At 45.8% G+C, this 25,561-nt stretch overlaps 1 protein-coding gene across 11 annotated transcripts in view; it reads right to left on the bottom strand.

The window, feature by feature from the left end:
* SYTL2 (synaptotagmin like 2) overlaps nucleotides 1-25,561 on the bottom strand; it is a 122,121-nt gene that overhangs the window by 60,401 nt on the left and 36,159 nt on the right. For 10 of the 11 annotated variants that reach the window (XM_061406069.1, XM_061406074.1, XM_061406072.1 and 7 more), the window contains exon 2: nucleotides 7,123-7,616. In XM_061406069.1, coding sequence (XP_061262053.1) covers nucleotides 7,123-7,223 — 101 coding nt within the window. In that variant the 5' untranslated portion in view covers nucleotides 7,224-7,616. Of the gene's footprint in view, nucleotides 1-7,122; nucleotides 7,617-14,943; nucleotides 15,017-25,561 lie in introns of all 11 variants that reach the window. The other variant, XM_061406070.1, reaches the window with a different exon arrangement.

The following is a 25,561-nucleotide window of genomic DNA, read 5'->3' as shown; positions in this document are numbered from 1 at the left end:
CCATTTAGCTGAAATGGGAAAAAGGGTAAGTTTCTTGGCCCTCACGCTTTTTACCATCCTCTCCACTTGCACGTTATACTTAGTAGAGAGCTGAGGACAGAGAAGATGCTCAATAAATACCCACGGTCTGCTGGGCAAAGCGAAAGCAGAATACTCAGCCTAGAGAAGACACTGTCCTGGTCATGCCCCCAATCCATCAGCTAATATACACTAAGCATGTGTTTTATACTGGGCTTCATGCATGGCACTTAACATGCATTATCTCGTTTAATCCTTACAGGTTTACTATGATGCCCAAAGAACTCAGTCAATTGCAGAAGACAGCCATCTTGCCTCCTCTGTATGTTAAAGGCCTTATCTGTTCATTTGCTTACCCACTAGTTCATTGATTCCCTATTGCATACAAGGCATATGCTTGGAACTGTACATAAAATAGTCTACAGCCAGTCTAACTGCCAATGCCAACTGCCGTGGTGCAGAAAGAACGTGAGCACTTCCACAGAAAAGCCTGAACAGTGGCACCCTTCATCCCGGGTTCAAACAGCTTTCTTCCTTGTACTTACACAGCACACCCCAGATTCTAGCTATTCGTCATGAGGAAGCAAAGGTCTAGCATCATAGGCAGAACCTGGATGATGTTATCTGATCAGCTGTGGATACTGAGAATCAGCAGACTGGCCAGAGAGGCTGACCGCTTGATTCCCTAGATAGTCCTTTTTTTTTTTAAGGCTTAAAATGTATTTTAATAAGTTCATGTTGCATTATTCATTTCTAAGAAAAACTTCAAAGGTATTAGGGACAAATCAAACATGGTACACCAATAAAAAATGCACAGCATAACTCCCTAAGATAGGCAGAGCTAAGAGCTACCGTCTGACATTCAGCATACAGCAACCCTGTTCTCAAGATTGTACTAGGCCTATCAAGAAAGCTGTGAATGGCAACGTCACAGACACAAAAGGGCCATTTCTGGGTTGTCCTTACCCAAGAAAAAGATGGAGGCAAGTTTAACACAAGATTTTTTAAAGATACACTAAATGAAAATCTCTAAGAGAAAACGTCTTCCTTGGGACATGAAAGGGTAATATATGGGACATAACAGAACCGTATGTATGTTGTCTGTGACCTCTGTGGACATGTGCCTGAATTCCCACCTGGGAGTGATTGGAACACTGGGGCCAAGGTCATTGGGGGATGTTTGGTTTTTGTGGTATATGTGGCAGGATCTCTGGGGTGAGACAGTGCTCTAAGTCATGTCCGACTCTTGCGACCCCATGGACTGTAGCCTGCCAGGCTCCTCTGTCTATGGGATTCTCCAGGCAAGAATACTGGAGTGAGTTGCCATTTCCTTCTCCAGGGTAGATAGTACTTTTTAACCCCTCAGCATATTCTGGGCAAGAGGGTTAGACTAGGTGATCTGAAAGTACTCTTGCATGTTTGTTTTGAATATGAGAGCTGGAATGGACCTTGGATAGTTAAAAATGGCCTCACTTCAGGGATGAATTGAAACCCAGAGAGGTTAGGAGGTTTGCCCAAGGTCACACAGAGCCAGGACCAGAAGCCAGCCTGCCTCCTCACCCACATTCTTTCTACTGCTTTCCCACCCTGCCGGGGACAGCCAAACGTGGTTACGGTTTCTAAGGTGGCTATCACACTTCACTCTTTCTATGAAGGAATTCAACCCTTGATAGAGAATCTGAAAACAAACACATGTGAAAATAAAATAAACTGCAAAAGCTCATTACAGTGGAAAATTAGACAAAACGTGCATCACTCACGTTGTGGATACATTGCAGGTCCCCACAGTCTGCTGTGAGGCAGCACATTGTGTGGGAAACACAGGTTTGTAGTTGGAAGAGCAAGGTTTCACTCTTACAGGGCACTTAACCTCACCCCCCCACGCCCATTTCCTCCTTGTTGAGTGGGTTCGGCTACACTGATGCAGGGATCAAGGGGGAAAATGTGACACTGTGTACAATGTCAATCCTGGACAAATGGTTCCTTTCCCCTTTGCTTTGACAGAAAACACCATGAGAAGTGCTGAAAGGCAGTTCTTCAATGACAACTGCCTTCATTTCAAAGAAACTAGGGCTTAAGGCAGCAGCTGAGGATCACAAGATGTGGTCGCGGTTGAGATGGTATCTACTGTAAGAACACCCGTCACCCTAGATGTGGTTGTGTGTTTATGGGGTGGGGGGCACAGTGCTGGTGGTGTAAAGACACCCAGGGGCAATGATTTCCTGTTGGCAGTGTGACGCAAAGCACAGGAAACACCACCTCTAGAGTGTGTCATTTTCAAACCATAAAAGACCAAAATTATATCTATGCATGTGTGGTGGTGTTTCTTAAAAAAAAAGAGGACAGAGAGGGAGGAGGCAGCCAGGAGAGAGAAAAAGAATCCATGCTGATGTCTGCTGCCCTGCTGCTTTGTGAAATGTCTGCAGCCGGCAGTGAGGAGAGCAGGCTGGGTAGAGAGGCATGGTGGCTCTACATGTAGCGCTTGTGGCTACAGGTAGGGGGCGCTGCAGTGACCCGGAATTGCTGTCTTCTCACTCAACTCCAGAGACACCACAGTGGATATTCCCTTGGGTTCAAATCCACCTTCTACCATTAACAGGTTGAGTGATTTGGGAACCGGACACTTCTGTACGACACTTTCTCATCCATGAAATCTGGAGGTTGTTGTTGTTGAGTCGCCAACTCGTGCCCGACTCTTTGAGACCCCCTGGGCTGTAGCCCAGCAGGTTCCTCCATCCATGGGATTCTCCAGGCAAGAATATTGGAGTGGGGGTTGCCATGCCCTCTTCCAGGGGATCTTCCTGACCCAGGGATCAAACCCGCATCTCTAATGTCTCCTGCATTGGCAGGCGAGTTCTTTTACCACTGGTGCCACCTGGGAAGCCCTGAAATTTGGATGGGAGGTAACCTATAGGATAAATCATCTCCAAAGGGTCTTGAAAGAGCTTGGATGTGAACAAGCCAAAGCATTCCTGGATAAATGAGGAATGGCAGACAGATTTCAGTTTAAATGCAACTCTCCTCCACAGCCATACTGAAAAGGACTCCGAGGCAATGTCTGCTCCTAGCGGGCAGAAGTGCTGTAGTCCATTAGTAATGTCCTCACCGCCAAGGTCCATAAGGAACCAGCATTTGAAATAGCACTCTGAATTTCAGTGGCTGATTTGCCTTTCTAATGGTGTTTTGCTTAGGCTAAGAATAGAATTATCTAAATTATGTCTCTAAAGTCACTTACCAACTTGGAGGAGAACTGGGGCATTGCAAAATCATGTTAGGGAAACAAGGTTGAGGTTTTAAATTTGTAATTGATAATCCGATAAATGGTAAATACCTTGAGAGCTGGGACTGGTAGGCTGGTAATGTTTCAATTACCCTAAAATCCCTTTCATTAGTCCAGAGGTTTCCTATACTTAATGAGTGCTCAATTAGACTCCACTATTTTATTAATAAATAGTTGATAGCTTTAGGAGTAATTTCCTTCTAAGGAATCAGACCACTAATCAGAGAATTCTGTCCTTTTTTTTTCCTTAGAGGCATGGGTGGAGTGGTGAATAAGGAAATTAAAATGTATCAGTCATATACTATGTGCTAAGAAGATAAAGAATTGTTTATCTGTCTATAATTCTTTGAGTTTGATACTATGGTTATTCCCAGTCTCTGAGTTGAGGACTCAGAGAGGTCAAGTAACTTGCCAAATGAACCACAGTTGATTTAGTGGTGAGGAGAGGATTTAAAATCACATCAGTTTTGACTGAAGGGCCCTTACTGTTCTTCTCAAACCAGGATACCAAGAGCTTTTCTTATCAAAGCTTTGGCACTGACTGACTGTGTGACCCTGAGTAAGTCACTTCTCCTCTCTGGGTTTTTCCTGCTTTATCTGTAAAGTGACTGATATGGACCCCAAAAATCTTTCCAGAGCTGTCAGGCTATAACTCTGATAGAAGCACCAAAGACAAACAGCTAGGGGCTGGTAACAGGACTGAAAAGCAAAAGCCCAAGGAACAGCATTTTGTTCCATCAGTTCAGAAGCAGACAGCCTCAGAATCATCCAAGTCCCTTCAGGGCTAAAGCAAAGGGTTCGAGAGCGCCATTCCTCTTGTGTGGAGCAGGCGGTGAGCTGGGCCTCTGTCAGTGCCCACAGGGTGTGGGCCTGCTGCCCATCTGGCCCCTGGCACTCAGTCCTGGACCCGCCCATGGCCAAGTCCACTCAAGCTGCTTGGTGCCTAACTAGGAAGGCCCCCAGAATGGTGGCTTAGACGGTAAAGAGTCCATCTGCAATGCAGGAGACCTAGGTTCGATCCACAGGTTTGGAAGATCTCCTGGAGAAGGGAATGGCAACCCACTCCAGTTTTCTTGCCTGGAGAATCCCAAGGACAGAGGAGCCTGGTGGGCTACAGTCCATGGGGTCCCAAAGAGTTGGACACGACTGAGCAACTGACACCCCAGAAAGGTAGCAGCAAACAGGGTCTGACTCACACTAGATTTTTACCACCCCAAGCCATCTTCCATCAGTTTACAAAAGCAAGAAACAAGGGCAGCACCAGCGGCAGATTCATAGATGTCCTCAGAAACAGTGCGTGGAAGGAGATTCTGCAAGGTCACCTCTGCAAGAGGACCCACAGCCTTCCTGCTGTGGCTGTAGACTTGCTGGTGCCAGTGGCTACACACTCCCACCCCTCACCAGGCTCACTTTCAGGCAGAACGTGGAATTTTTAAGGACATTTTCAGCTCTTACTGGAGATGCCTGAGAAATACCTCCACTCATACAGAATCAGAGAACTACAAGGAAGACCCAATAGCCTGGAATCCCAAAGGCCAGGTAAAGATAGAAGGGAGGGGGACTTCCCTGGTGGTCCAGGGGCTAACATCCTGCACAACCAAGCAGGGGATCTAGGTCAGATCCCTGGTCAGGGAACCAGATCCCACATGCCGCAACTAGGAGTTTATAGCTGCAACTAAAGATTCGATGTGCTGTGACTAAGATCCAGCACAGCCAAATAATAAATATTTTTTTAAAAAATAAAATATTAATTATGTTTAAAATAGAAGGGAGGGTAACCTCCCTCTAGCCGTCATAATCTGGCTAGATGGAGGAAGCAGAATTACAAATCACACGTAAAATCTTGTCGGTGTGTGCATGCTCAGTCGGTTCAGTCGTGTCTGACTCTGTGCAACCCCATGGACTATAGCCCACCAGGCTCCTGTCTCCACGGGATTCTCCAGGCAAGAATACTGGAGTGGGTTGCCACACCCTCCTCCAGGGGATCTTCCCAACCCAGGGATCAAACCCACATCTCTTGAGTTTCGTCTCCTGCATTGGCAGACAGGTTCTTTACCATTAGCGCCACAGTGGGGAGGAATTCAAATATAGCAGCTTGCTAATACTGAGAGTTCCCTCTTCTCGAGGCAGGAAGAGGCATGGGGCCCTGGGGCAACCTCAGCTACACTGCTTTCCCTCCCAGTCTCTCCATCTAGTCTTCTGAGAGACTAAAGGAATTCCCATTCCCCCCATGCTTGAAAACCTACTAATTTTCCCTCTGTGCTGCTCCCCCACAGCAGCATTTCTAAAATGGGTCTAACAGTCTTGCCCTGCCAAATCTCAGGGCTGCTGGGAGGATCATAAGAGGATGACATTCATGTACTGTGACTGGTAAAGGATGAATGCTACCAAGATACCTCGACGGCTGATTGGTGTAATTCCCAGCTCTCCAGGGGACACAGTTTGAGGCGCCCCACTTGCTGAGAGTGGGGAGCAGCAACTTGGAGGAAGGAACATGACAAGTAAGGAACCGCATTCTCACGATCTCCACCACCTACAGCCGTCTCCTGTCACAGTCACAGCTCAGTGTCCATGGCAGCCACCCACCTCGTCATGGCTGGCTCCCAGGATGTCCTGTCTGCTGCAGTTTTCTCAGGAAGGGATGGTAGACTGAGTGAATGAGTACCTGCAGGCCAGGATTTAATTCTCACTTCTGACATCTATGGATTGCCTGAGCCTGGGTGAGTCACTTGACCTGTCTCAAGGTCAATTTCCTCACACATCAGGTTGGTGTAATTACAAACCACCCTGCACCCCAACTACATAAGTGTTGTGAGCTCAGAGGAAATAATGGGCATATAAGCCCCTTGCAATCTGTTCCACACTGTTTAACATGAATTATGATGAGCAGCCATAATCAGACACACTGGAATCCTTAAAGGGAACTTCAGCATGTTCTTTTACAAAGCGTCCATGTTCAAATGAGGGTCAACTAAAAAAAAATAAATTAAATATGGATACAAATAAGTCCATTGTTTATGATCATGGTGTCCCAAGAGGTAAGAAGATGGCTGATGCTCCTCTTGGATAATTCCTGGGATGGGGGTTATGTCATGAATACGACTAACTTACATTCAGGAAGCCTTTCACTGCCTTCAAAACCCAGATGACGAAGGCGAGAGATGGCAGGGCCTGGACTCAAGCCCTCTGACCTCATGCTCCTCTACCCCACAGGAGGTAAAAGTGGTGGGACTGTTGATGTGGAACATTTGGTTTGAGTTCCTCCCAACAAGAACAGCGTCACACTTTCTCGAGGGACACAAATAAAAAACTGGCTCAGTCAGAACCAATTTCAACTTGCTGTTGAAATCATTTCAAGCATGTATGAAAATATGCAAAAATGTGAGCTACTTCTCTGTTCGTAACACTTTAGAAACTTAAAATTTTTTCCTAATTTAGTACATGATCCACTTTTAAAGAAGTAGATTCAGTAAAAAAAAAAAAAAAAGTAAATACGTGTGTGTTTGTGTGTGTGTGTATACATTATACATATATATGGGGAGTGTAGATGTATGCATATGTTTGTATAGAGTACTTCATTTTTAATCCAGTGTTTGATAAGTTAACGGCATTTAGTTAGGTTTTTAATCAAGACTATTTCTGGCATGAGTCCTATGGGATGAGAGATACCAAGGAGGAGAAAGTTCTGTCCAGGAAATACACCTGAAATTGGAACCCGTAAGTCAGGCTCCAAGTCAGAGCCACCACTTACAGCTGAGAGGAACAAAATTTCTCGTCCTCTTACAGACTGCCCTCCTCCCCCCAGCGAAGGGCCAGCCTCCTACCTGACTCTCTCCTCTTCAGCCCTCTTCAGGGCGGCGTCTCGCTGCAGAACCTTCATGATGGCCTCCTGCTCCTCCTCCGTCAGGAAGCTTAAGTCGATCATTTTGAAAAGTGTTCACAAAAATGACAGGAAAAAACACAGCCTCAAATTCCCCAAGCCGAACAAGTCACCGTAGCCAGGATGATCAAAGGATAAAAAAGTGCAGTGGAATAGTATCTTGTTCAGTTCTGCAGCAAAAGTCTTCTCTCGGCTAGGCAAAAGTTTTAGGTGGCTGATAGCAAAATCCTAAGCGCCCTTTCCCTCGAGGCAGTAGTGGTCTGGAGGGTGATGTCAAGAGGAAGCACTCAGGATGCTGGATTCTCAGCCAGACAGGTCACTTGTTCCTGCTGCGGCATTCCCACTCACGTCCCCTCGCTGGACCAGTCTGAGACAGTTTATTCCCCTTCCGTCCGACATCAACTCGATGAGCAGCCACAGGATCTGAGCGTCACCTGCCTGGGGAATCGTGAGATGGTAAATACCAGATAGCGACAGGCAGCAGTTCTCATTATTAACAATAATGAGCATTGCTCATTATTAGAAGATTTCAAACATGTCTGGGGGGGGAAAGTGACCATGTGAGATGGTCTCCGAGATCAGGGAAACCAGTTCTGCCAGCTTCTTGAGCAAATAGAAAAGGGTCATGAAACGTGCTTCAACTCAATTCTAGACCGCCGAGATGGAGCGTGCACAAAAATGCCTGTCAATGTTTAACGATCCACAGAGGGAAGGGATGGTTGCAGAAAGATGGTGGTTCTCTCCGCAAACGCATGAGAGGCTAGGCTGAAAGGTCACACTAAAGATCAGGAAGACCAGGAAGACCTTATTCCAGTTGTCAAGTGATTACTGGTAGGAAACTAGAAATAAAAATTCACAAATGCCCCCTTCTTCATGCACAGGGATGTTCCACTAACGTGCATCTGTGCTCCAAGATGATGGAAGAATTATTATCAGATAGAGTAGTTTGCACCATAGTGAAAACAGTTATTTTCCACTTAGTCCCACCTCTAACTTTTGCTGGACCTGGAGCAACTCACCAAGCTGTCTCCCTTCATTTCCCAGCAGAAAGAACACTGACTGTGCGTATATAATCTGGGGGAAAAAAAGAGGCAGGATTTCAAAACACCTCACCATTCAAAGTGAGCATTTCTGCATAGAAACGTAGGCAAGAATCCTATTTTCTTCAAGGCATTTTAAGCCCATGAGCAAGGACATCCCCGGTGGTCCAACGGTTGAGACTTCACTGTCCAGTGTTGGGGATGTGGGTTTGATCCCTGATTGGAGAGCTAAGATCCAACATGCCTCATGGCCAGAAAACCAAAACATTAAGACAGAAGCAGTATTATAACAGAACTCAATAAAGACTTAAAAAAAAAAAAAAAAGGTTTTTGAACCTATGAGAACAAGGTGAGACCTACAGAATGCCATAGCCAGGCTAGACTTGAGGAACTACTCCAGGACTGGGGTCCTTTAACAAGCAGAGTACTGCATATATAGTAGACACTAAAAAAAAAAAGGGTTTACTACATTTTAAAGCAGCCCTACTCAATAAAAGACAGTGTGTACTGTAACGTAGTAACGTCTATGAATACATCTATGAATAAACTCTTTGCTCTTTGGCAAAAGAGATCTACAAGGAAGTACTCCCACTACAACTGTCTAACTACAAAACATGAAGCAAGTTACCTAACCACTCCGAGGCTCAGGATTCTCATTAGGACATCCTTCAAGGATTGCCAGGATTAAATGAAATAATGGCTAGAAAGCAGTGCATATCTTGCATCCTGTACCAAGAGTAGCTGCTAAAAATATACTCTAACTTCCTTTCTGAGTTCACACTTTTGTTCCATTCAGCTGGCAAGAATGTACTGGTTACATGTTTTCCTTTTCTTTTTTGTATTTTTCTGATCTCCCTGATGAAGTTGGGACTTCGAAGGCACGCACTCTGGTGATCTTTATTTTTACCTTCCTGTAGCTCTTGACATACTGCCCACAGTAACTACGCGAATTTTAAGATAACATTTCACATTCACTTTTTAAATCAGCATGCACTCCCATGTATTTGTTGTCGCTGTTGAGTTGCTAAGTCACATCTGACTCTGCAGCCCTACAGACTGCAGCACACCAGGATTCTCTGGTGCATATATTACTACTTGTGCATATATAAATAAATATATACATGTGTGTGTGTGTGTGTGCGATACTACAAAATTCCATATATTACTGCCTGCTTAATTGTCTCAAAAAGGACTTATCCTTCAAGATGAAAGTTACTGTCTCCAAGAAGCCTTCCCGCATTCCCACAGCTGGAGCTAAATGAGCTAAATGCTGTAGTACATTCGATTGTTGTCGTTACTGTTTAGTTGCTCTGACTCTTTGAGACCCCATGAACTGTAGCCTACCAGGTTCCTTGGTCCATGGAATCTCCCAGGCAAGAACACTGGAGTGGGTAGCCATATCCTTCTCCAGGGGATCTTCCCGACCCAGGAATCGAACCTACATCTCTTGCGTTGCAGGCAGATTATTACTAAGCCACTTCAAGTACAGTATTCCTAACTCTTCAGTCCCTCCCTGAAACAGAACAACACAATCATGCTGTCACTAGAGTAAGCAGAGTATTCACCCCTATCTTCCACATGGTGGGCTTGGCCTGTGACTGACTTTAGCCCATGAATTGTTATAAATGTGATGCAAGTACAGGCTGTGGATGTGCTTGTGTGGTTTGGCTCAGCTACCTGTACTCTGACCATGGGCCCCAAGGAGAGCTTGCCCTGGGTAGCCACTGCCTCTTCAGTCTGGGTCCCAGAAAGATACACAAGGACAGACCACAACTTGATCCACCTGAAGCTCGGCCACCTGAGCTGACCTGTAGGTACCAAAGCAAGAAATGAATAGTTTTGGTTGGAAGCCACTGAGGTTTGGGGTTGTTATACAACAAACACTCTTGTAGCAGGGACTTCACTAACACAGAAACTTTCTCCTCCACCTATGTGTTTCTACTGCGATAATGATTTGTCTGCTCTGGTCTCTCCCATCTGACTGTGAGTCTCTTGATGTGAAGAAATAAGTGAATGAGTAAATGACTGAGTGAACCTAATCTAAACAGACAGCTTCACCAGGCGACAGCTGTCTCAGTTCTTTCATGCACAGTAGCTTTAATTCATGCACAGCAACTTCCTTAGCTCTCAGAGGCTGGCAAGGAAATGGACTCAGGCCACCTTCTGGGAACCATGTCCCTGGGCATCACACAGGTTCAATGGGAGATTGTTTTTAAGTCCAATGAATTGAGGACAGGAAGCAAACAAAGGAGAAAAATAAATTGTCCAGCAGTGGAAACTGGCAGGGGGGGCAAGAGGGGAACTGTTGGTTTCCACATCTTCAAGGTTAACTATGAGCTAACCAGTGCTTCTGTGTAAAAGGTTCTAGGGTTAAGTTTTTCCTAAAAATAGGATATTTATGGGACTTTCCTGGTGGTCCAGGGGTTAAGAATCCATCTTGCAATGCAGGGGATATAGGTTCCATCCCTGATCCGGGAATGAAGATCCCAAAAGCTGTGGGGCAACTAAGCCCAAGTACCACAACTACTGAGCCTGAGCACCACAACTACTGAGCCTGAGCACCACAAATACTGAGCCCGAGCACCACAACTACTGAGCCCAAGCACTGCAAATACTGAGCCTGAGCACCACAACTACTGAGCCCAAACACCACAACTACTGAGCCTGAGCACCACAACTACTGAACCTGAGAACTGCAACTACTGAGTCCATGTGCACCAGAACCCATGCCACAACTAGAAAGCTGGTGTGCAGCAATGAAAGATCCTGAGTGCTGCAACTAAGACCTGATGCAGCCAAATAAACAAATAAAAACACATCAAAAAATTTTTTTAATAAAAATGGGCTATTTAGTGAGGCAAAGGGCAAGGTCCTCATTTTACAGAGAAAGGAGTAAAGGACTGGAACTCTTGTCTCCTAGACTCCTAGTGAGAGTCACTACCCAGCCAGATTGCAGAAGAACCCTCAGATGGCAGTCAAGACTCTTCAATCCCAGGTGCTCCCCCAACTCCCAATATTCTCAACAGTTATGAGAGCTAATCAAACATTCATTTCACAAACACTTACTGAGAGCTTATTCTGTGCCTGACACTGTTCTAAGCAGTGATACAGTGATTGCTGGAGATACAGCAATGAATAAGACATTTAAAACTTCCTGTCCTTGTGCAGTGCATATGCCAGTTGGAGGGGATAATGAACAAATTAATAATAAACACACACAAAAAATTAAAAAACGATTAAATTATATAAATATGGGGAAGGTAATAAGAACTTTAGAGGAAAATAAAGCTGGGAAAGCAATAATAAGATGAGGGGTGTTGGAGTTTTAAAGAGTGTGGCTAGGGCAGGTCTCACTGAGGGGATGATAACTGAGCAAAAACTTGCCAGAGATGAGGAAACAAGCCACACAGGTGTCAGAGGGTCCTGAGGTGCGAGTGTGTCTAGAGTGTTCAAGAAACTTCAAGGCGATCAGTGTGCCAGAGGGACAGAATGGAGTGGGTCAGAAAGGAAATAGGTCAGACTGTTTTGGGCTTGGAGTTGACTGTAAGATTTCTGGATCAATGGTAAGGGAAGGCAGGAAAAAAGGAAAAGGGAATAAATACTTACTGGACACCTCCTACATGACTGGAAGTTTACATATATCATCTCACTGGATCCTCACAAAGACCTGAGGAAGGTATTTTATTACTCTGTGGTGCTGGAGAAGACTTGAGAGTCCCCTGGACAGCCAGGAGATGAAATTAGTCAATCCTGAAGGAAATCAACACTGAATATTCATTGGAAAGATGATGCTGAAGCTGAAGCTCCAATACTTTGGCCACCTGATGCGAAGAGCTGACTCATTTGAAAAGACCCTGGTGCTGGGAAAGATTGAGGGTAGGAGGAGAAGGGGATGACAGACGACGAGATGGCTGGATGGCATCACCGACTCAATGGACATGAAGGACAGGGGAAACCTGGTGTGTTACATACAGTCCATGGGGTCACAGACAGACATGACTTAGTGACTGAACAATATTTTATTACATGTGCTTTTCAGGTGAAGACTATGAGGCTCACGGAGGTGTTTGCCACTTAGCTTGTGTGTGTAGCAGGGCTGGCATTTGTTAGAACAAGTCACTGCTGGCTTTGTTAGAATAAGTCACCTCGATATAGACCTCCCACTTAATTCTCTCTTGCACACAGATCCTCAAACTGGGGAAGCAGAAAAAGAGCCCTTCTGTCTGCCTGTGGACTCTCATTCTCTGCGTAAGCACAGAAGAATCAGTGGCCCAGAGCTGGCTGTCAGCATGGGGGCAACCTCAGTGCAAAAATCCAGGAGGGATGAGCCTTGGCAACAGGGATGCCTGACGTGTCCACAGCAGGAGGAGGATGAGCAAATAGTTCCCCTAAGGTTCAGCCCTCCCTCCCGCCCTCCTCCTGCAGCTGGAGATTTTTCTAAAACTCAGATGTGACTAGGGCACATTCCCAGGCTTAAAACCCTTCACCAACTTTCCACCATCCACTGGCTAAGGCTCAAAGCCCTCACCGCAGCCTGTAGGGCTCTCTGTGAACTAGCACTGGCTTTCTTTTCCAAGCTCTTTTCCTGTCACACTGAACGTTTTCAGCTCCTTCTGCCTTCAGACCTTTGCATATACTTACCCTCCCTCCTGGGCTTCCCTGGTGGCTCAGAAGGTAAAGCGCCTGCCTGCAATGCGGGAGACCGGGGCTCGATCCCTGGGTTCCTGGAGAAGGGAATGGCAACCCACTCCAGTATTCTTGCCTGGAGAATTCCATGGACAGAGGAGCCTGGCGGGCTACAGTCCATGGGGTTGAAAAGAGTCAGACATGACTGAGTGACTAACACTTACACTTACACTTTCCTCCTAGAACCCCCCTCCCTCAACCAATACCTCCTGGGTCTCAAGTGAGATGGCACGTACTACAGACATCTTCCCCATCCTCTCAAGGCCAGGCTGGTGACGCTCTGGGGGGCTCCATTAGCCCCTAACTTCCTCACCCAGGATACTCGGCACAGGATCCCAAACCCCCTCTACTCACGTCTGTCTTCCCCTGGTTTATGTGCAGGCCTGGGTGTCTGAGCGCTCTGTGTCTCCACCCAGCGCCTGCCACTGCGGCTCCCCTCTACGTAACAGGCCCTCAAGTATCTCATCCGTGAACACAACTGGAAGGGAACTCAGCTCCCCTTTAACATGAACCTGGCGCAACACTGAAAAATCAGCCACGTGTTCCTCACTGGGTTCCAGCTCCAGGCCTTCCTCACGACTGTCTGGTTTACATCAATCACACGACTTCTCCAAGCCTCAGTTTCCTCACCCGTACAGTGGATCTATTCACTCCTACCTTCCCTTCCTTACGGAGATTATAGTGAGGCTCTGGTGAGAAGGAAGACAGTGTCGAGGACAAATAAGGAATGAGCAGCCATAGGGGCAGCAGCTGAAAGGAACACGTGAGGGCTCCAGGTGCAGACTTTGCTTAATTCCAGCTCTCCTTGTGCCGTTTTTGAAACATAGAAATACAGAATCACTACGCTGTATAACAGGAACCACGAGACTGCTGCAGGTCAATCATACTTCAAAAGCAAACTCATAAAAAAAAGAAGACATCAGGTTTGTGGTTATCAGAGGTGAGGCCTGGGGACAAGGGGAATTGGAAGAAGGCAGTCCAAAGGTACAAACTTTCAGGAACAAGATAAAGAAACACTAAGGACAGAATGTACAACATGATAAATATATTAAAACTGCTGTGTGTTAAACATGAAAGGGGTAAGAGAATAAATCCTGAGAGCTCTCATCACAAGATACATTTTTTCTATTTCTTTAATCTTTATATCTATATGAGATGATGGATGTTCACTGTAGTTACTGTGATAACCACTGCATGATGCATGTAAGTTAGATCGTTATGCTGTACATGTGTGTGTTCAGTTGCTTAGTCGTGTCTGACTCTCTGTAGCCCACCAGGCTCCTCTGTCCATGGGATTCTCCAGGCCAGAATATTGGAGTGACTTGCCATTCCCTTCTCCAGGAGACCTTCCTGACCCAGGGATCAAACTCTTGTCTCCCGACGCTCCTACACTGGCAGACAGATTTTCTTTTTTAACACCGAGCCACCTGTACACCTTCGATTTATACAGTGCTGTATGTCAATTATATCTCAATAAAACTGGAAGAAAACAAACAAAAAAAAAATATCTTGCAAGTGTCAGCCCTGTTCTATAAAAGCCACATCTATAAAAGCCTATTCTCTTTGCCAGCTGTCCAAAAGTTAAACTGAAGGGAGAAACACCACAGCTGGTGTCTGCTTTTGATGCCAGCAAAGAGAAGAGCGAGGCTTGTAGGCCTAATCCCCATCACTCGGCCAGCCAGACCCAGGCTAAAAAGCCTGATTAACAGCAGCATTTGTTCCCACAACTCGCTCTGCTCCAAGGAGTGGCCCTGACGGCACCTTCTCCTGTCTAGGCCGGCTGCTGCTGTCCCAAAGCCTCAAGGAAGACCATAACATTCTCCATGACCTCAGGGAAGGGAAGGAAAACTCGAGGAAGTCCTGACTCTCACATGATGAGGTTTTCAGGAGAGAAGCAAACTGTTCTGACAGTCCCATGACATCAAGAAGGAAGCCGTGAAAGAAAAATCTGGGAGGCAGCAGGAGAGCAGAACAAGTATGCTCGAGTCAGGGTGGGTCTGGGGGGAAAAAAGACAGCCCTGATCAATTAAGAGGCTTACCCCCGGCAATGACAAACCGTCACGTCTAAAACCAAATGCTCAAATATCACATGACGTCCCTTGTATGCAGAACCTAAAAAGAAATGATATAGATGAACTTAGAAAATAGAAAGAGACCCACAGATTTAGAAAATGAACTTATTGTTGCCACGGAGAAGGAATAGTTAGGGAGATTGGGATGGTCATGTACACGTGCTCTATTTAAAATGGATAACCAACAAGGACCTACTGTATGGCAAAGGGAACTCTGTTCAGTGTTATGTGGCAGCTTGGACGGGAGGGGACTTTGGGGGAGAATGGATACATGCATATATATGGCTAAGTCTTTCAGCTGTTCACCTGCAACTATCACAATATTGCTAATCAGCTATGAAGGTGAAAGTATTAGGCGCTCAGTGGTGTCCAATTCTTTTCAACCTCATGGACTGTAGCCTGCCAGGCTCCTCATGGAGAATTCCTTCCATGGCATTCTCCAGGCAAGAATACTGGAGTGGGTTGCCATTTCCTTCTCCAGATCTTCCCAACCCAGGGACTGAACCTGGTTTTCCTGCATTGCAGGCAGATTCTTTACCTTCTGAGCCACCAGGGAAGCCCCCAAAATTGTGTTAGTCATTCAGTCATGTCTGACTCTTTGAGAACCCATGGGACTGTAGCCCACCAGGCTCCTCTGTCCATGGGATTCTCTGGGCAAGAATACTGGAGTGGGTTGCCATTCCCTTCTCCAGGGGTTCTTCCCGATCCAGGGATCGAAACCAAGTCTCTTGCATTGCAGGCAGATTCTTTACTGTCTGAGTCACTAGGGCAATACCTCAACACAAAATAAAAAGTTCAAAAGAAAAAAAAAAGAATGCTAACCCTCAGAGAGGCATCCAAGGATAAACAGAATAACCCACAGATGGTTCCTGAGAATCCTGAGAAGGAATAAATGGAGTGGGACAATCTGAGACGCTTAGCCTACTTCCCTCCCGACAGAGAGATCTCTCGACCCACCCCCGCCACGCCCCCTACCCCGCAGTCATCAGACCACCGGGCCACACGGCCAGGGCTCCCAGGCCCTGGGCTGCCAGCTCCTCCGCTGGGCTGCCCCATTTCTCAGGGTGTTCGCGCCAAGGTTGAACTTGCCCGCCATCCCCACCCTTGCCGCCCTCGGCTCACTCTCCCTTTCACACCACAGTCTACGAGGCGGACAGAACTTGTGTTCTCCCTGCGTCTCCTCTGTTGAGAGGGAGATGAACTTCCTCCCCTGCGCTGTTCCTCACAGGATGTTTTCCGAGCCTCTCACCATCTCGGTCATGTTTCTCTAGGCTGAAAACTGAGCATGTGGTGCTGAGATCCTTCACCCACAGGAGAGTGGTTCATCCCTCTGCCCATCGAATACGGCAGGTCTTTTCCACATGCTGTGGAGGACGCGGAGCTCGAGGAGTTAAGTAATGTCCACAGCTGCTCAACCAGAATGTGATCTGAACTGAGGGCTGTAAGACTCTGAAGAGCACTGACATATATACACCACCATGAGGAAAACAGACAGCTAGTGGGAAGGTGCAGCTTAGCACAGGAGGCTCAGCTCTGTGCTCTGTGACGACCCAGAGGGGTGGGAGGAGGGTCCAAGAGGGAGGGGATAGATACACACATATAACTGAGTCACAGCGGAAACCAACACTACATTGTAAAGCAACTATATTCCAATAAAAATAAATATATGTTCACAGACAAATACTAAATAAAGCTGCTACTTTTAATCTGTCGCTGCATGCCCATCCCCACTTATTCTCTGAGAGGTCGCACAGCTCATCAGGCACAGGGATGAGACCAGACCCCAGCAGTCCTGGCTCCCTGCCCAGGCCTGTTCTCACCTGCTGTTCCTCCTTCTGGATGGCCTACTTCCTTCTGTGTCGTTTCCTATGAGCGGCACCCCCTGGCTCTCAGAGCATGGCATGCTCTTCTCTGCCCAACTTGTCAGGAACAGGAAAATGACTGGACCCTCTGGGGTTGTTTTGCGGATAGACGTGGAAAAGAGGACAAGTATGGGTACAGAAAAGGGCGCCTGCGTCAACACGCAGGTGTTTATACCGGCTCATTAGCCTCTGAGAATGAGAGCAATCCCTGTCAGAAACTATTCCTAAAAGATGCTTTGTGTTCTTTAAACTCAATCAGAATTTTTTACATGTATTTTATTTATTTATTTATTTTAAAATTCATTTATGTATTCTAATTGGAGGATAATTACATTACAGTATCATGCTGGGTTTTGCCATCTATCAACATGAATTGGTCACAGGCACACATGTGTCCCCTCCATCCTGAATGCCCTCCCACACCCTTCTCCCCAAGAAATGTGTTTATATGAATAGCAAATTTTGTCCACAGCCCTGTCAAGAAACAATGCCATATGAATATTTTGTTTCTACATGGTCTATGCTTTCATCATTATTAAAAAAAAAAAACAGGTAAATTACTCAATCTAATGTGTTGCCTAAATTTGGATTCTTGAAAGAATAATTGCCTTGTGACGGGTCCAGAGTGCTTCTCAAAAACAACATGAGCTTAATGAATAAATAAAATGAACACATGAAATGAGCCCAGGAAGAAGCAAACAAATGAAAAAATACAGATGGAATAATAAAGAATAAGTTATCCAATGAGTTTCTTTCTTTTTCATAGAGGGATAAGTGAAAAAAATCAAAATTGACGGGCACCTCAATAAACAAAGGTCTCACTTTGGGGGGGACTCTCCCGAAGGTGGAAGCCATTTTTCTACTTCAGGTACCTCCTTCAGGACAGACTGACGCAGCTGACCAGTAACATTTCCCATGGACTGACTTGGTCACCTTGAACTAAGAACTGAGAAGAAAAGATTGTTCCTATGTGACAATGCTCCCTACCCCTTAATCTCATCTTCCAACTTAATAATAATCTCTGGATTTCTAGGAAGGCTCACCTGCCATTCCCAGGCAAGTTTAGATTATAGTACCCACAGGAATCTAAGAGTTTAATCAAGTCCCAGGCAAGGGTAAGATAATGGGCAATCTGAGGAAGATAGTACCACATACACCTACCCTCGTGGGGCTTTCCTGGTGGCTCAGATGGTAAAGAATCCACCAGCAATGCAGGAGACCCAGGTTCAGTTCCTGGGTTAGGAAGATCCCCTGGAGAAGAGAATGGCAACCCACTCCAGTATTCTTTCCTGGAGAATTCAATCATGGACAGAGGAACTTGGTGGGCTATGGTCCATGGGGTCACAAAGAGTCAACACTTTCACAACCTACTCTCATACAAGTACTATGTTAAGTAGTAATACAGGAGGTATAAACCAAGCATCAGAGCCACGGGGACTTAGGCAGGAGATCAGAGGAAGAAAATCTTGGAGGCTGAGAGGAAGAGAGGGGGCATTCTGGACAAGTGCACTGGCCATGAAACTATGAAGACAGGATTTTCAAGGCTGGTAACTGGAGTGTGATCACAAATGGGGAAACTGTATCTGGGGTCAAACCGAGAGGCTGAAATGCCAAGGGAGGGAACTGGAACTTTTCAGTCTCAATAAATATGCCTAAACCACCTTTTAAAATCTGTATTATTTGGGAATATCAGAATTTCAAAAGATAAAAACAGTAGAGAGAAAGGAGCTGAGGAGATAGGCAGCTGAAAATTCATTTTAATCTTCACACTTAGACTGAAAACTCAAATCTAAAAAAAGGATGACAACCTACAAAAGGGATGACTTACTTTTACAACACACCGAGGAGCTCAGAGAGTATGAACATGGCCCATCAGACACGGCACAGAGCTGCTGTGAGAGCCAAAAGCCACGGGCTCTCACTGATGACACAGCCTGGGAAGCCCCTGGAGTCGTGCCTCCAGTCAAAATGCCAGAGAGAAACTTCCTCTCCCCCGGCAACCGCAGCATCCACCAAAGGCCCGGATCTCAATTCTGAAAGAGGGGAAATCGTATGCCCCCAAAGCTGTAATAGTGTACACAATCCTGGCCCTCAGAGAGCTTACATTCTGGAAAGGAAGATAGATGTGAACCAGCCCAGGAAGTCCTATGAGGCAGAAGAACAGGATGCTACAAAACTTTTAACCAGGGGGCATAACACAGTCTCGGGGCCCAGGGAAGGCTTCCTTGAAGAACTATGACTTCTGCCAACTGTAAACTCTCAAGGGATACCGAGATTGGAGATTCTAGCACTTTAATTAACCTAATCATTGCTTACATCCAAATCTGGCTGATGAGTGGCTCATTCCCAGATATCACTTAATACCTATTGAAGACCAGGACTTCCCTGGTGGTCCAGTGGCCAAGACTCTGTGCTTCCACTGCAAGGGGCGTGGGTCTGATCCCTGGTTGGGGAAGTAAGATCCCACCTGCTATGTCGGGGGAGAAAACAACCCACTGAATCAAGTTCACAATGTCATGTGGCAGCCTGGATGGGAGCAAGGTTTGGGGGAGAATGGATGCATGTATATGTATGGCTGAATCCCTTCACTGTTTTCGGCCATGTGGTGATGTTAGTCGCTCAGTCGTGTCCAGCTCTTCGTGATCCCATGGACTGTAGCCCGCCAGGCTCCTCTGTCCATGAAATTTTCCAGATAAGAATATGGGAGTGGGTAGCCATTCCCTTCTCCAGGAGAATCTTTCCAACCCAGGGATCAGACCCCAGTCTCCCACATTGCAGGCAGATTCTTTACTGTGTGAGTCACCAGGGAAGCCCCCAAAACAAAATAAAAAGTTCGAAAGAGGAAAAAAAAAAAAAAGACCCAATGAGTAAAAGTAGACAGTTTGACCAGGACTGCATTGATTAAACACCATATTTAATGGGGCAGTGAGGCAGGGGAGAAAGATCTTCAGGGATGAAGTTCAGGAATCTGCATTTTATGAAATTTTCCCACATGATGTTTGGCCAGGTTTGGGAATCACAGCTTTAAAGGATTCCTTATATGTCAGAAATGACTGGTTACAGAGCACAACTGTCAAAGTTAAGCGTGTTCATTTGTATAGCAATTGTTTCCCAGCTGGAACAAAAGCAAACACAAAAATGAAGTAACAGCTGAACCATGGAGTCACAAGCACCTCTTTGTAGAGATGAGGAAGGCGAGATGCAGAGGGGTCAGAACACTTGCTTAGGGTCACATGGCTCCCTAATGTGAGTGCTGGGACACCCAGAGGGGACTTCCTTTCTCTTTCAGGACAGAGACAGTCTCAACCCTCAGAAGGATTTGCAAATGGGCTAATAAAGTGGGTTGAGTTGCCTTTCACAGCAGCCCTGAAACCAGCACTTGATAACTACAGCCATTACAGATGAATTCTACATTTAATTATTTTCCAGGTTTCAAATTCAGAGGAAGGGAGTGGAAGAATCAGCTGATTTATTAACCAGGCTGGAATTAAACCCAGAATCATAAAGTTAACTGAACTGTAGCCATCATCAGCTCACATTTTAAAAGAACTATTTAAACCCTCACTTTTGCTACAATCATGTACATTCTTGCTCAGCCTGGCAGCGAGGGACTCTCTCCAAATGTCCAAACTCAGGGGTTCCCAAACCTGGTTGTACATTAGCATCACGTGAAAAGCTTTAAAAAATACATCCATGCCCAGGTCTTTGCCTCCTATCCCTTCTCCATGCCACCCCATGCCAGTGATTCTGATTTAATTGGTCTGGGGTCATATCTTACCCTAGATGTTTTTTTAAAGCTGTCCAGGGGGTTATAATATCCAGCCAGTACTGAGACCACTGAACTCACTGGTCCTCTCCTCCTTCTGGCCTTGGCACAAAGTGAGGACCTCGGGTGAGGCAAGCAAGATGCCCAGGGCACAAAATTCACAGTCAAGGTTGTGTGAGCACAGCACACTGTGCTGAAGCACCCTGAGAGTGAGGTCTCCCTCCTACTCAGGCACCCTGGGCACACGACTAAGGAGGCACCCACTGTCAGGGTATGGCAAGTGCAGCCCCTGTATTTGTGTGAGCCTGTCTCCATAGATTCTGTGCCCTGGGTACCTCACTGGCCTTGCTCCAGGCCCATACCTCCACAAATCCTTCTGGTCAGGTCATTAATTATCCCATCAAAGATACATCTACTGCCTCCTGTGTGTGAGGTCTTCCTTGTTCCGCTTCATCCTCTAAAGAGACTCTGGTTTTGAAATGGATACAGGTAAATAACGCCAACCACATGCATTAATCTTACCCCTTTGACATAAGAGGCTGCTGTGATGGAGTAGGAAGACACATTGGTTTTAAAGTCAAAAGACGCCTGGAAGGGGACTAATCCTTCATGAGTTCTTTGGCAGTTCTGCTACAGATGCTGGGTTTGTTACTTGGTCTGTGCTTTGTAGATAGTAAGGCCTACCTTACAGGGTTTCTGTGAGATGACATTAGGCTGTAAGTTAAATGGTCTGGGACATAGTAGGTGCTTCATAGACACCAGTTGACAATAAATCTTCAACATTTCATCAACTCTTATCACCTTTTTGAACTTTCACCCCTGGTGGTACAGTGGTAAAGAATCCACGTGCCAACGCAGGAGACTCAGGTTTGATCCCTTGGTCAGGAAGATCCCCTGGAGAAGGAAATCGCAACCCACTCCAGTATCCTTGTCTGGGAAATTCCATGGACAGAGGAGCCTGGTGGGCTACATGCTATGAGGTTGCAAAAAGAGTCAGACACAACTTAGCGACTAAACAAAAACAATAACATCACCTTTCTGTGCTACTTGAGGTTGGAGTGTTACTGCTGCTGCTTTTTCTGTTTTCCTCTTTAGACTGTCTCCTTCTTCTAACCTCCCACCGTATTCTAAAAAGGAGTCAAACTCCTGGTCTCAGCAAACACCTCCGCCCCAGAGGCCTTTGAGTAGATTAAAAAGAAATCTAAACTTGGGATTGGGGTTTGGCAGTAGAGAGGATGGGTAGGAGGATCCCATTTTTAAATTACCAAAAATTCTTCTATATCTTGTCATCTCAGCCCTAGACCTCAGCTTGCAAAAATCAAAGCCAAGAGTCTGGCATCCTTGTCTCTGGCTCTACATTAACAGCCCTTCTCTAATTTTGCCTCTTCTAGAGCGGGGCAGAGAGGTGCTTTGGCATCCCCGAATCCTCAGTACCTAGTGTGGTGCCTGAACTCTCAACAGCTGCCTCCTTTATTGAATAAAGGGAACAAAAAAAGAGATTATAGGGACAAAAAAGTTTGACAAGTTAGCATCCATAGATGTGCTAACTCCCTAGTAGGCAGAATAATGGTCCTCCAAAGATGTCCACATTCTAATTCCTGAATTTGTGAATACAGCACATGGTGAAAGGGGCTATATGGACATGACTGAGGATACTGTGATGGATAAATTAGCCTGGATTATGTATGTGAAGGTGAAGGTGAAGTCGCTTAAGTCGTGTCCGACTCTTTGCGACCCCGTGGACTGTAGCCTACCAGGTTTCTCCGTCCATGGGATTCTCAGGGCAAGATACTGGAGTGGGTTACCATTTCCTTCTCCAGGGGATTTTCCCGACCCAGGGATCGAACCTGGGTCTCTCGCATTGGAGGCAGACGCTTTAACCTCTGAGCCACCAGGGAAGCCCATGCAGACCCAAGGTAATCACGAGGTCCTTAGGAGGAAGCAGGATGGTCTGAAGGAGACAGAAGAGACGTGAGGATGAAGACAGGTTGGAATGATGAGCTTTGAAGATGGAGGAAGGGGCCATGAGCCAAGGCAGGCAGGCAACCTCTAACAGCTGGAAAAGGAACCAAAACTGATCCTCCCTGAACGTGTCCAGCAGGACCTCAGCTCTGCTGACTCCTTTATCCTGTGAGACTCATTTTAGACTTCTGACCTCCAGAACTGTAAGATAAGAATGCTGTGTTGTTTCAAGTCACTAAGTTTGTGGTAATTTGCACAGCAGCAACGGAGAAGGCAATGGCACCCCACTCCAGTACTCTTGCCTGGAAAATCCCATGGACGGAGGAGCCTGGTAGGCTGCAGTCCATGGGGTTGCTAGGAGTCAGACACGACTGAGCGACTTCACTTTCACTTTTCACTTTCATGCATTGGAGAAGGAAATGGCAACCCACTCCAGTGTTCTTGCCTGGAGAATCCCAGGGACAGGGGAGCCTGGTGGGCTGCCGTCTCTGGGGTCGCACAGAGTCAGACACGACTGAAGCGACATAGCAGCAGCAGCAATAGAAACGGACAGAGCCTGACAGTGTGCCTTATTCATCTCTGAACTCCTAGCTCGTTGCCTGGAACCCCGTTAACTAAATGCAGCCTCATAAGCAACACCAAGGGCTGACGCTCCTTGTGTACAGCCAATCAGTTGCCAGCAGGTTCGGCTGATTGAATCTCTGCGCTCCGTCCAATTCAACCTTTTCTCTCTTTTCCTCTCTCATTTAGAAACAGCATGGGCATGAACTGAACATGGCTCCTTTAATTCTTGGTTCATCCTCTCTCCTGGCTATCATACACAGTCCAGCTAGACTCATATTCCAAAGCCCTACTTTGAGGATGCCATACTCAACTTAAGAACCCTACCTAGTTCTTCAATAGAATTTGTACCCTACTGTTGTGTGAAAATTATATAAATCTTAATTATGTTAATTGGCTCATCGCATTTTTCAGGCCTACTATTATATACCTTTCCACTTTTCTGTCTATTCATTCTATTGTTTTTTTATTCTATTGTTTTTTAAGAATTTGATATTGAAACTCCAAGTAAAAATCTTAATTTATCTACCCCCCAAAAATTGTAACACATAGTGAAATTACATGTAACTTTGTTCTGTATTTTCCAAGTTGCCTGTAAATGAGTTATCATACTGTCATAATTTAGAAAACAAAAAATAAAGAAAAAAAGAATTTTAAGCAAAGGAATTAAATCTTCACAATATAGATTAAAAGGTGACAACAAACAAACAGATGCAGCTCTTTGGAAAACAAAAACAAAAACACCTTCCCTAGCTCTTCCCTGACTACCAAAAAGTAAAAAAAAGTGAAAGTGTTAGTTGTTCAGTCATGTCCAACTCTTTGCAACCCCATGGACTGTAGCCTGTCAGGCTCCTCTGTCCATGGGATTCTCCAGGCAAGAAGACTGGAGTAGGTGAGGATCTTCCTGACCCAGGGATCAAACTCAGGTCCCCCACATTACAGGCAGACTCTTTACCACCCAAGCCACCAGGGAAGCCCTGATAGCAGAGTGAGCCCAAATTCCTTGTACTGATGTCTTTATCCTCCCAATCTCCCTATCCAGTCTTATTTTCCATGGAGCCTTTCCTACGCTGTGAATTCCAGCCAGACCAATATCAGCTGTGTACAATCATCATCAGGTATGTGTTATTCTCCTCCTCTGTCCATGGGAATTCTCCAGGCCAGAATACAGAGTGGGGAGCCTATCCCTTCTCTAGGGGAACTTCCCAACCCAGGAATCACCTGGAATATCTTTTCCTTATATCTCCACACACCCAAACCTTACCCATCACTCAAGTCCCAGCTAAAATGACACCTCGTCCATGAAGCTGCCCCTGTAGCCCCCTGTCCCCCCACAAATATGCCTTCCATAAGCTGGCCGTAATTGCCTCTTTCACTGACCCCTCACAGCTCTTCTCCGTACGTCTCTCATCTGAAGTACGAAAGAGCACAGGCTCTAGAGTCAGGCAGACCTGGGTACAAGGTGACACTCTTGTGCAAGTTACTTGGCTTCCCTGAGTCTCAGGCTTTTCATATGCAAAATGGGCATCATACCTTTCTCACTAGGTCGTTGAGAAGATTTAAGCTCACATATAAGCACCTGACGCACTGAGTATTCAATAGTTACATAAACATTACAGAAACTTATATACATTACACGCCAAATTCCTTCTCCTTTGGACCATGCAGCAGAGCGGCTGGTGGGATATTAGTTCCCCAACTAGAGAGGAAACCCAGGCCCACAGCAGTGAGCGTGGGGAATTCTCCCAATTCCCATTTCTAGATTCTTTAAGGAGAGGGTTTATTAAAATATCCACTTCATTTTTGTAGACACACAGTACCTTGCATGCAGTGGTTTTTTTTTTAAACAGATTTTTAATATTAAGCCACCGATGTGTTGGGAGCATCTACTCAGGCTTCCTGTTCTGTGTATAGTGAGGATGGCCTCATTTTTCTCCATTTCAGAGAGAAGGGGAGAAGTACACTGGCTTACCTTCTGATCATCAGTGTTACAGAAATCTTAAGAGGGAAACTTTCTAAGATCTACTCTCATTAGTTAATGCCTCTCCACTACTGTTCATTCCAACCAACAATAAAAAATATTGTTTTCATAAGCATAAGTTATACATTCCTATTTTAATGTCACTGTGTTTGTTCTAGCTCAGAGAACAGCTGTTATTCCAAAGCTAGTGGGACAAAGTTCACTTTTACTCCATCACGTCTAGAAATCCCACACTGGACACGATCCTTCATTCCTTAGCTGGGTATGCAGTGGAGTCACCTTCCTTTTAAAGGCATTCCTTAAACCACTTTTATGCCAGATGAGAAACCTGGCCCTTTATTTCTCAATCCAGTTGGCAGCATCATGAAAAGCAAAGAACAAGAGATTTAAAGTCATAAGATCTGCTTTGAAATTGAGTCACCCACTTACTACCTTGGTGACCAAAACATACCA

Source organism: Bos javanicus, chromosome 29, assembly GCF_032452875.1.
Source record: "Bos javanicus breed banteng chromosome 29, ARS-OSU_banteng_1.0, whole genome shotgun sequence".
Taxonomy (NCBI): domain Eukaryota; kingdom Metazoa; phylum Chordata; class Mammalia; order Artiodactyla; family Bovidae; genus Bos; species Bos javanicus.
This window is presented reverse-complemented; position numbering and strand designations above follow the sequence as displayed.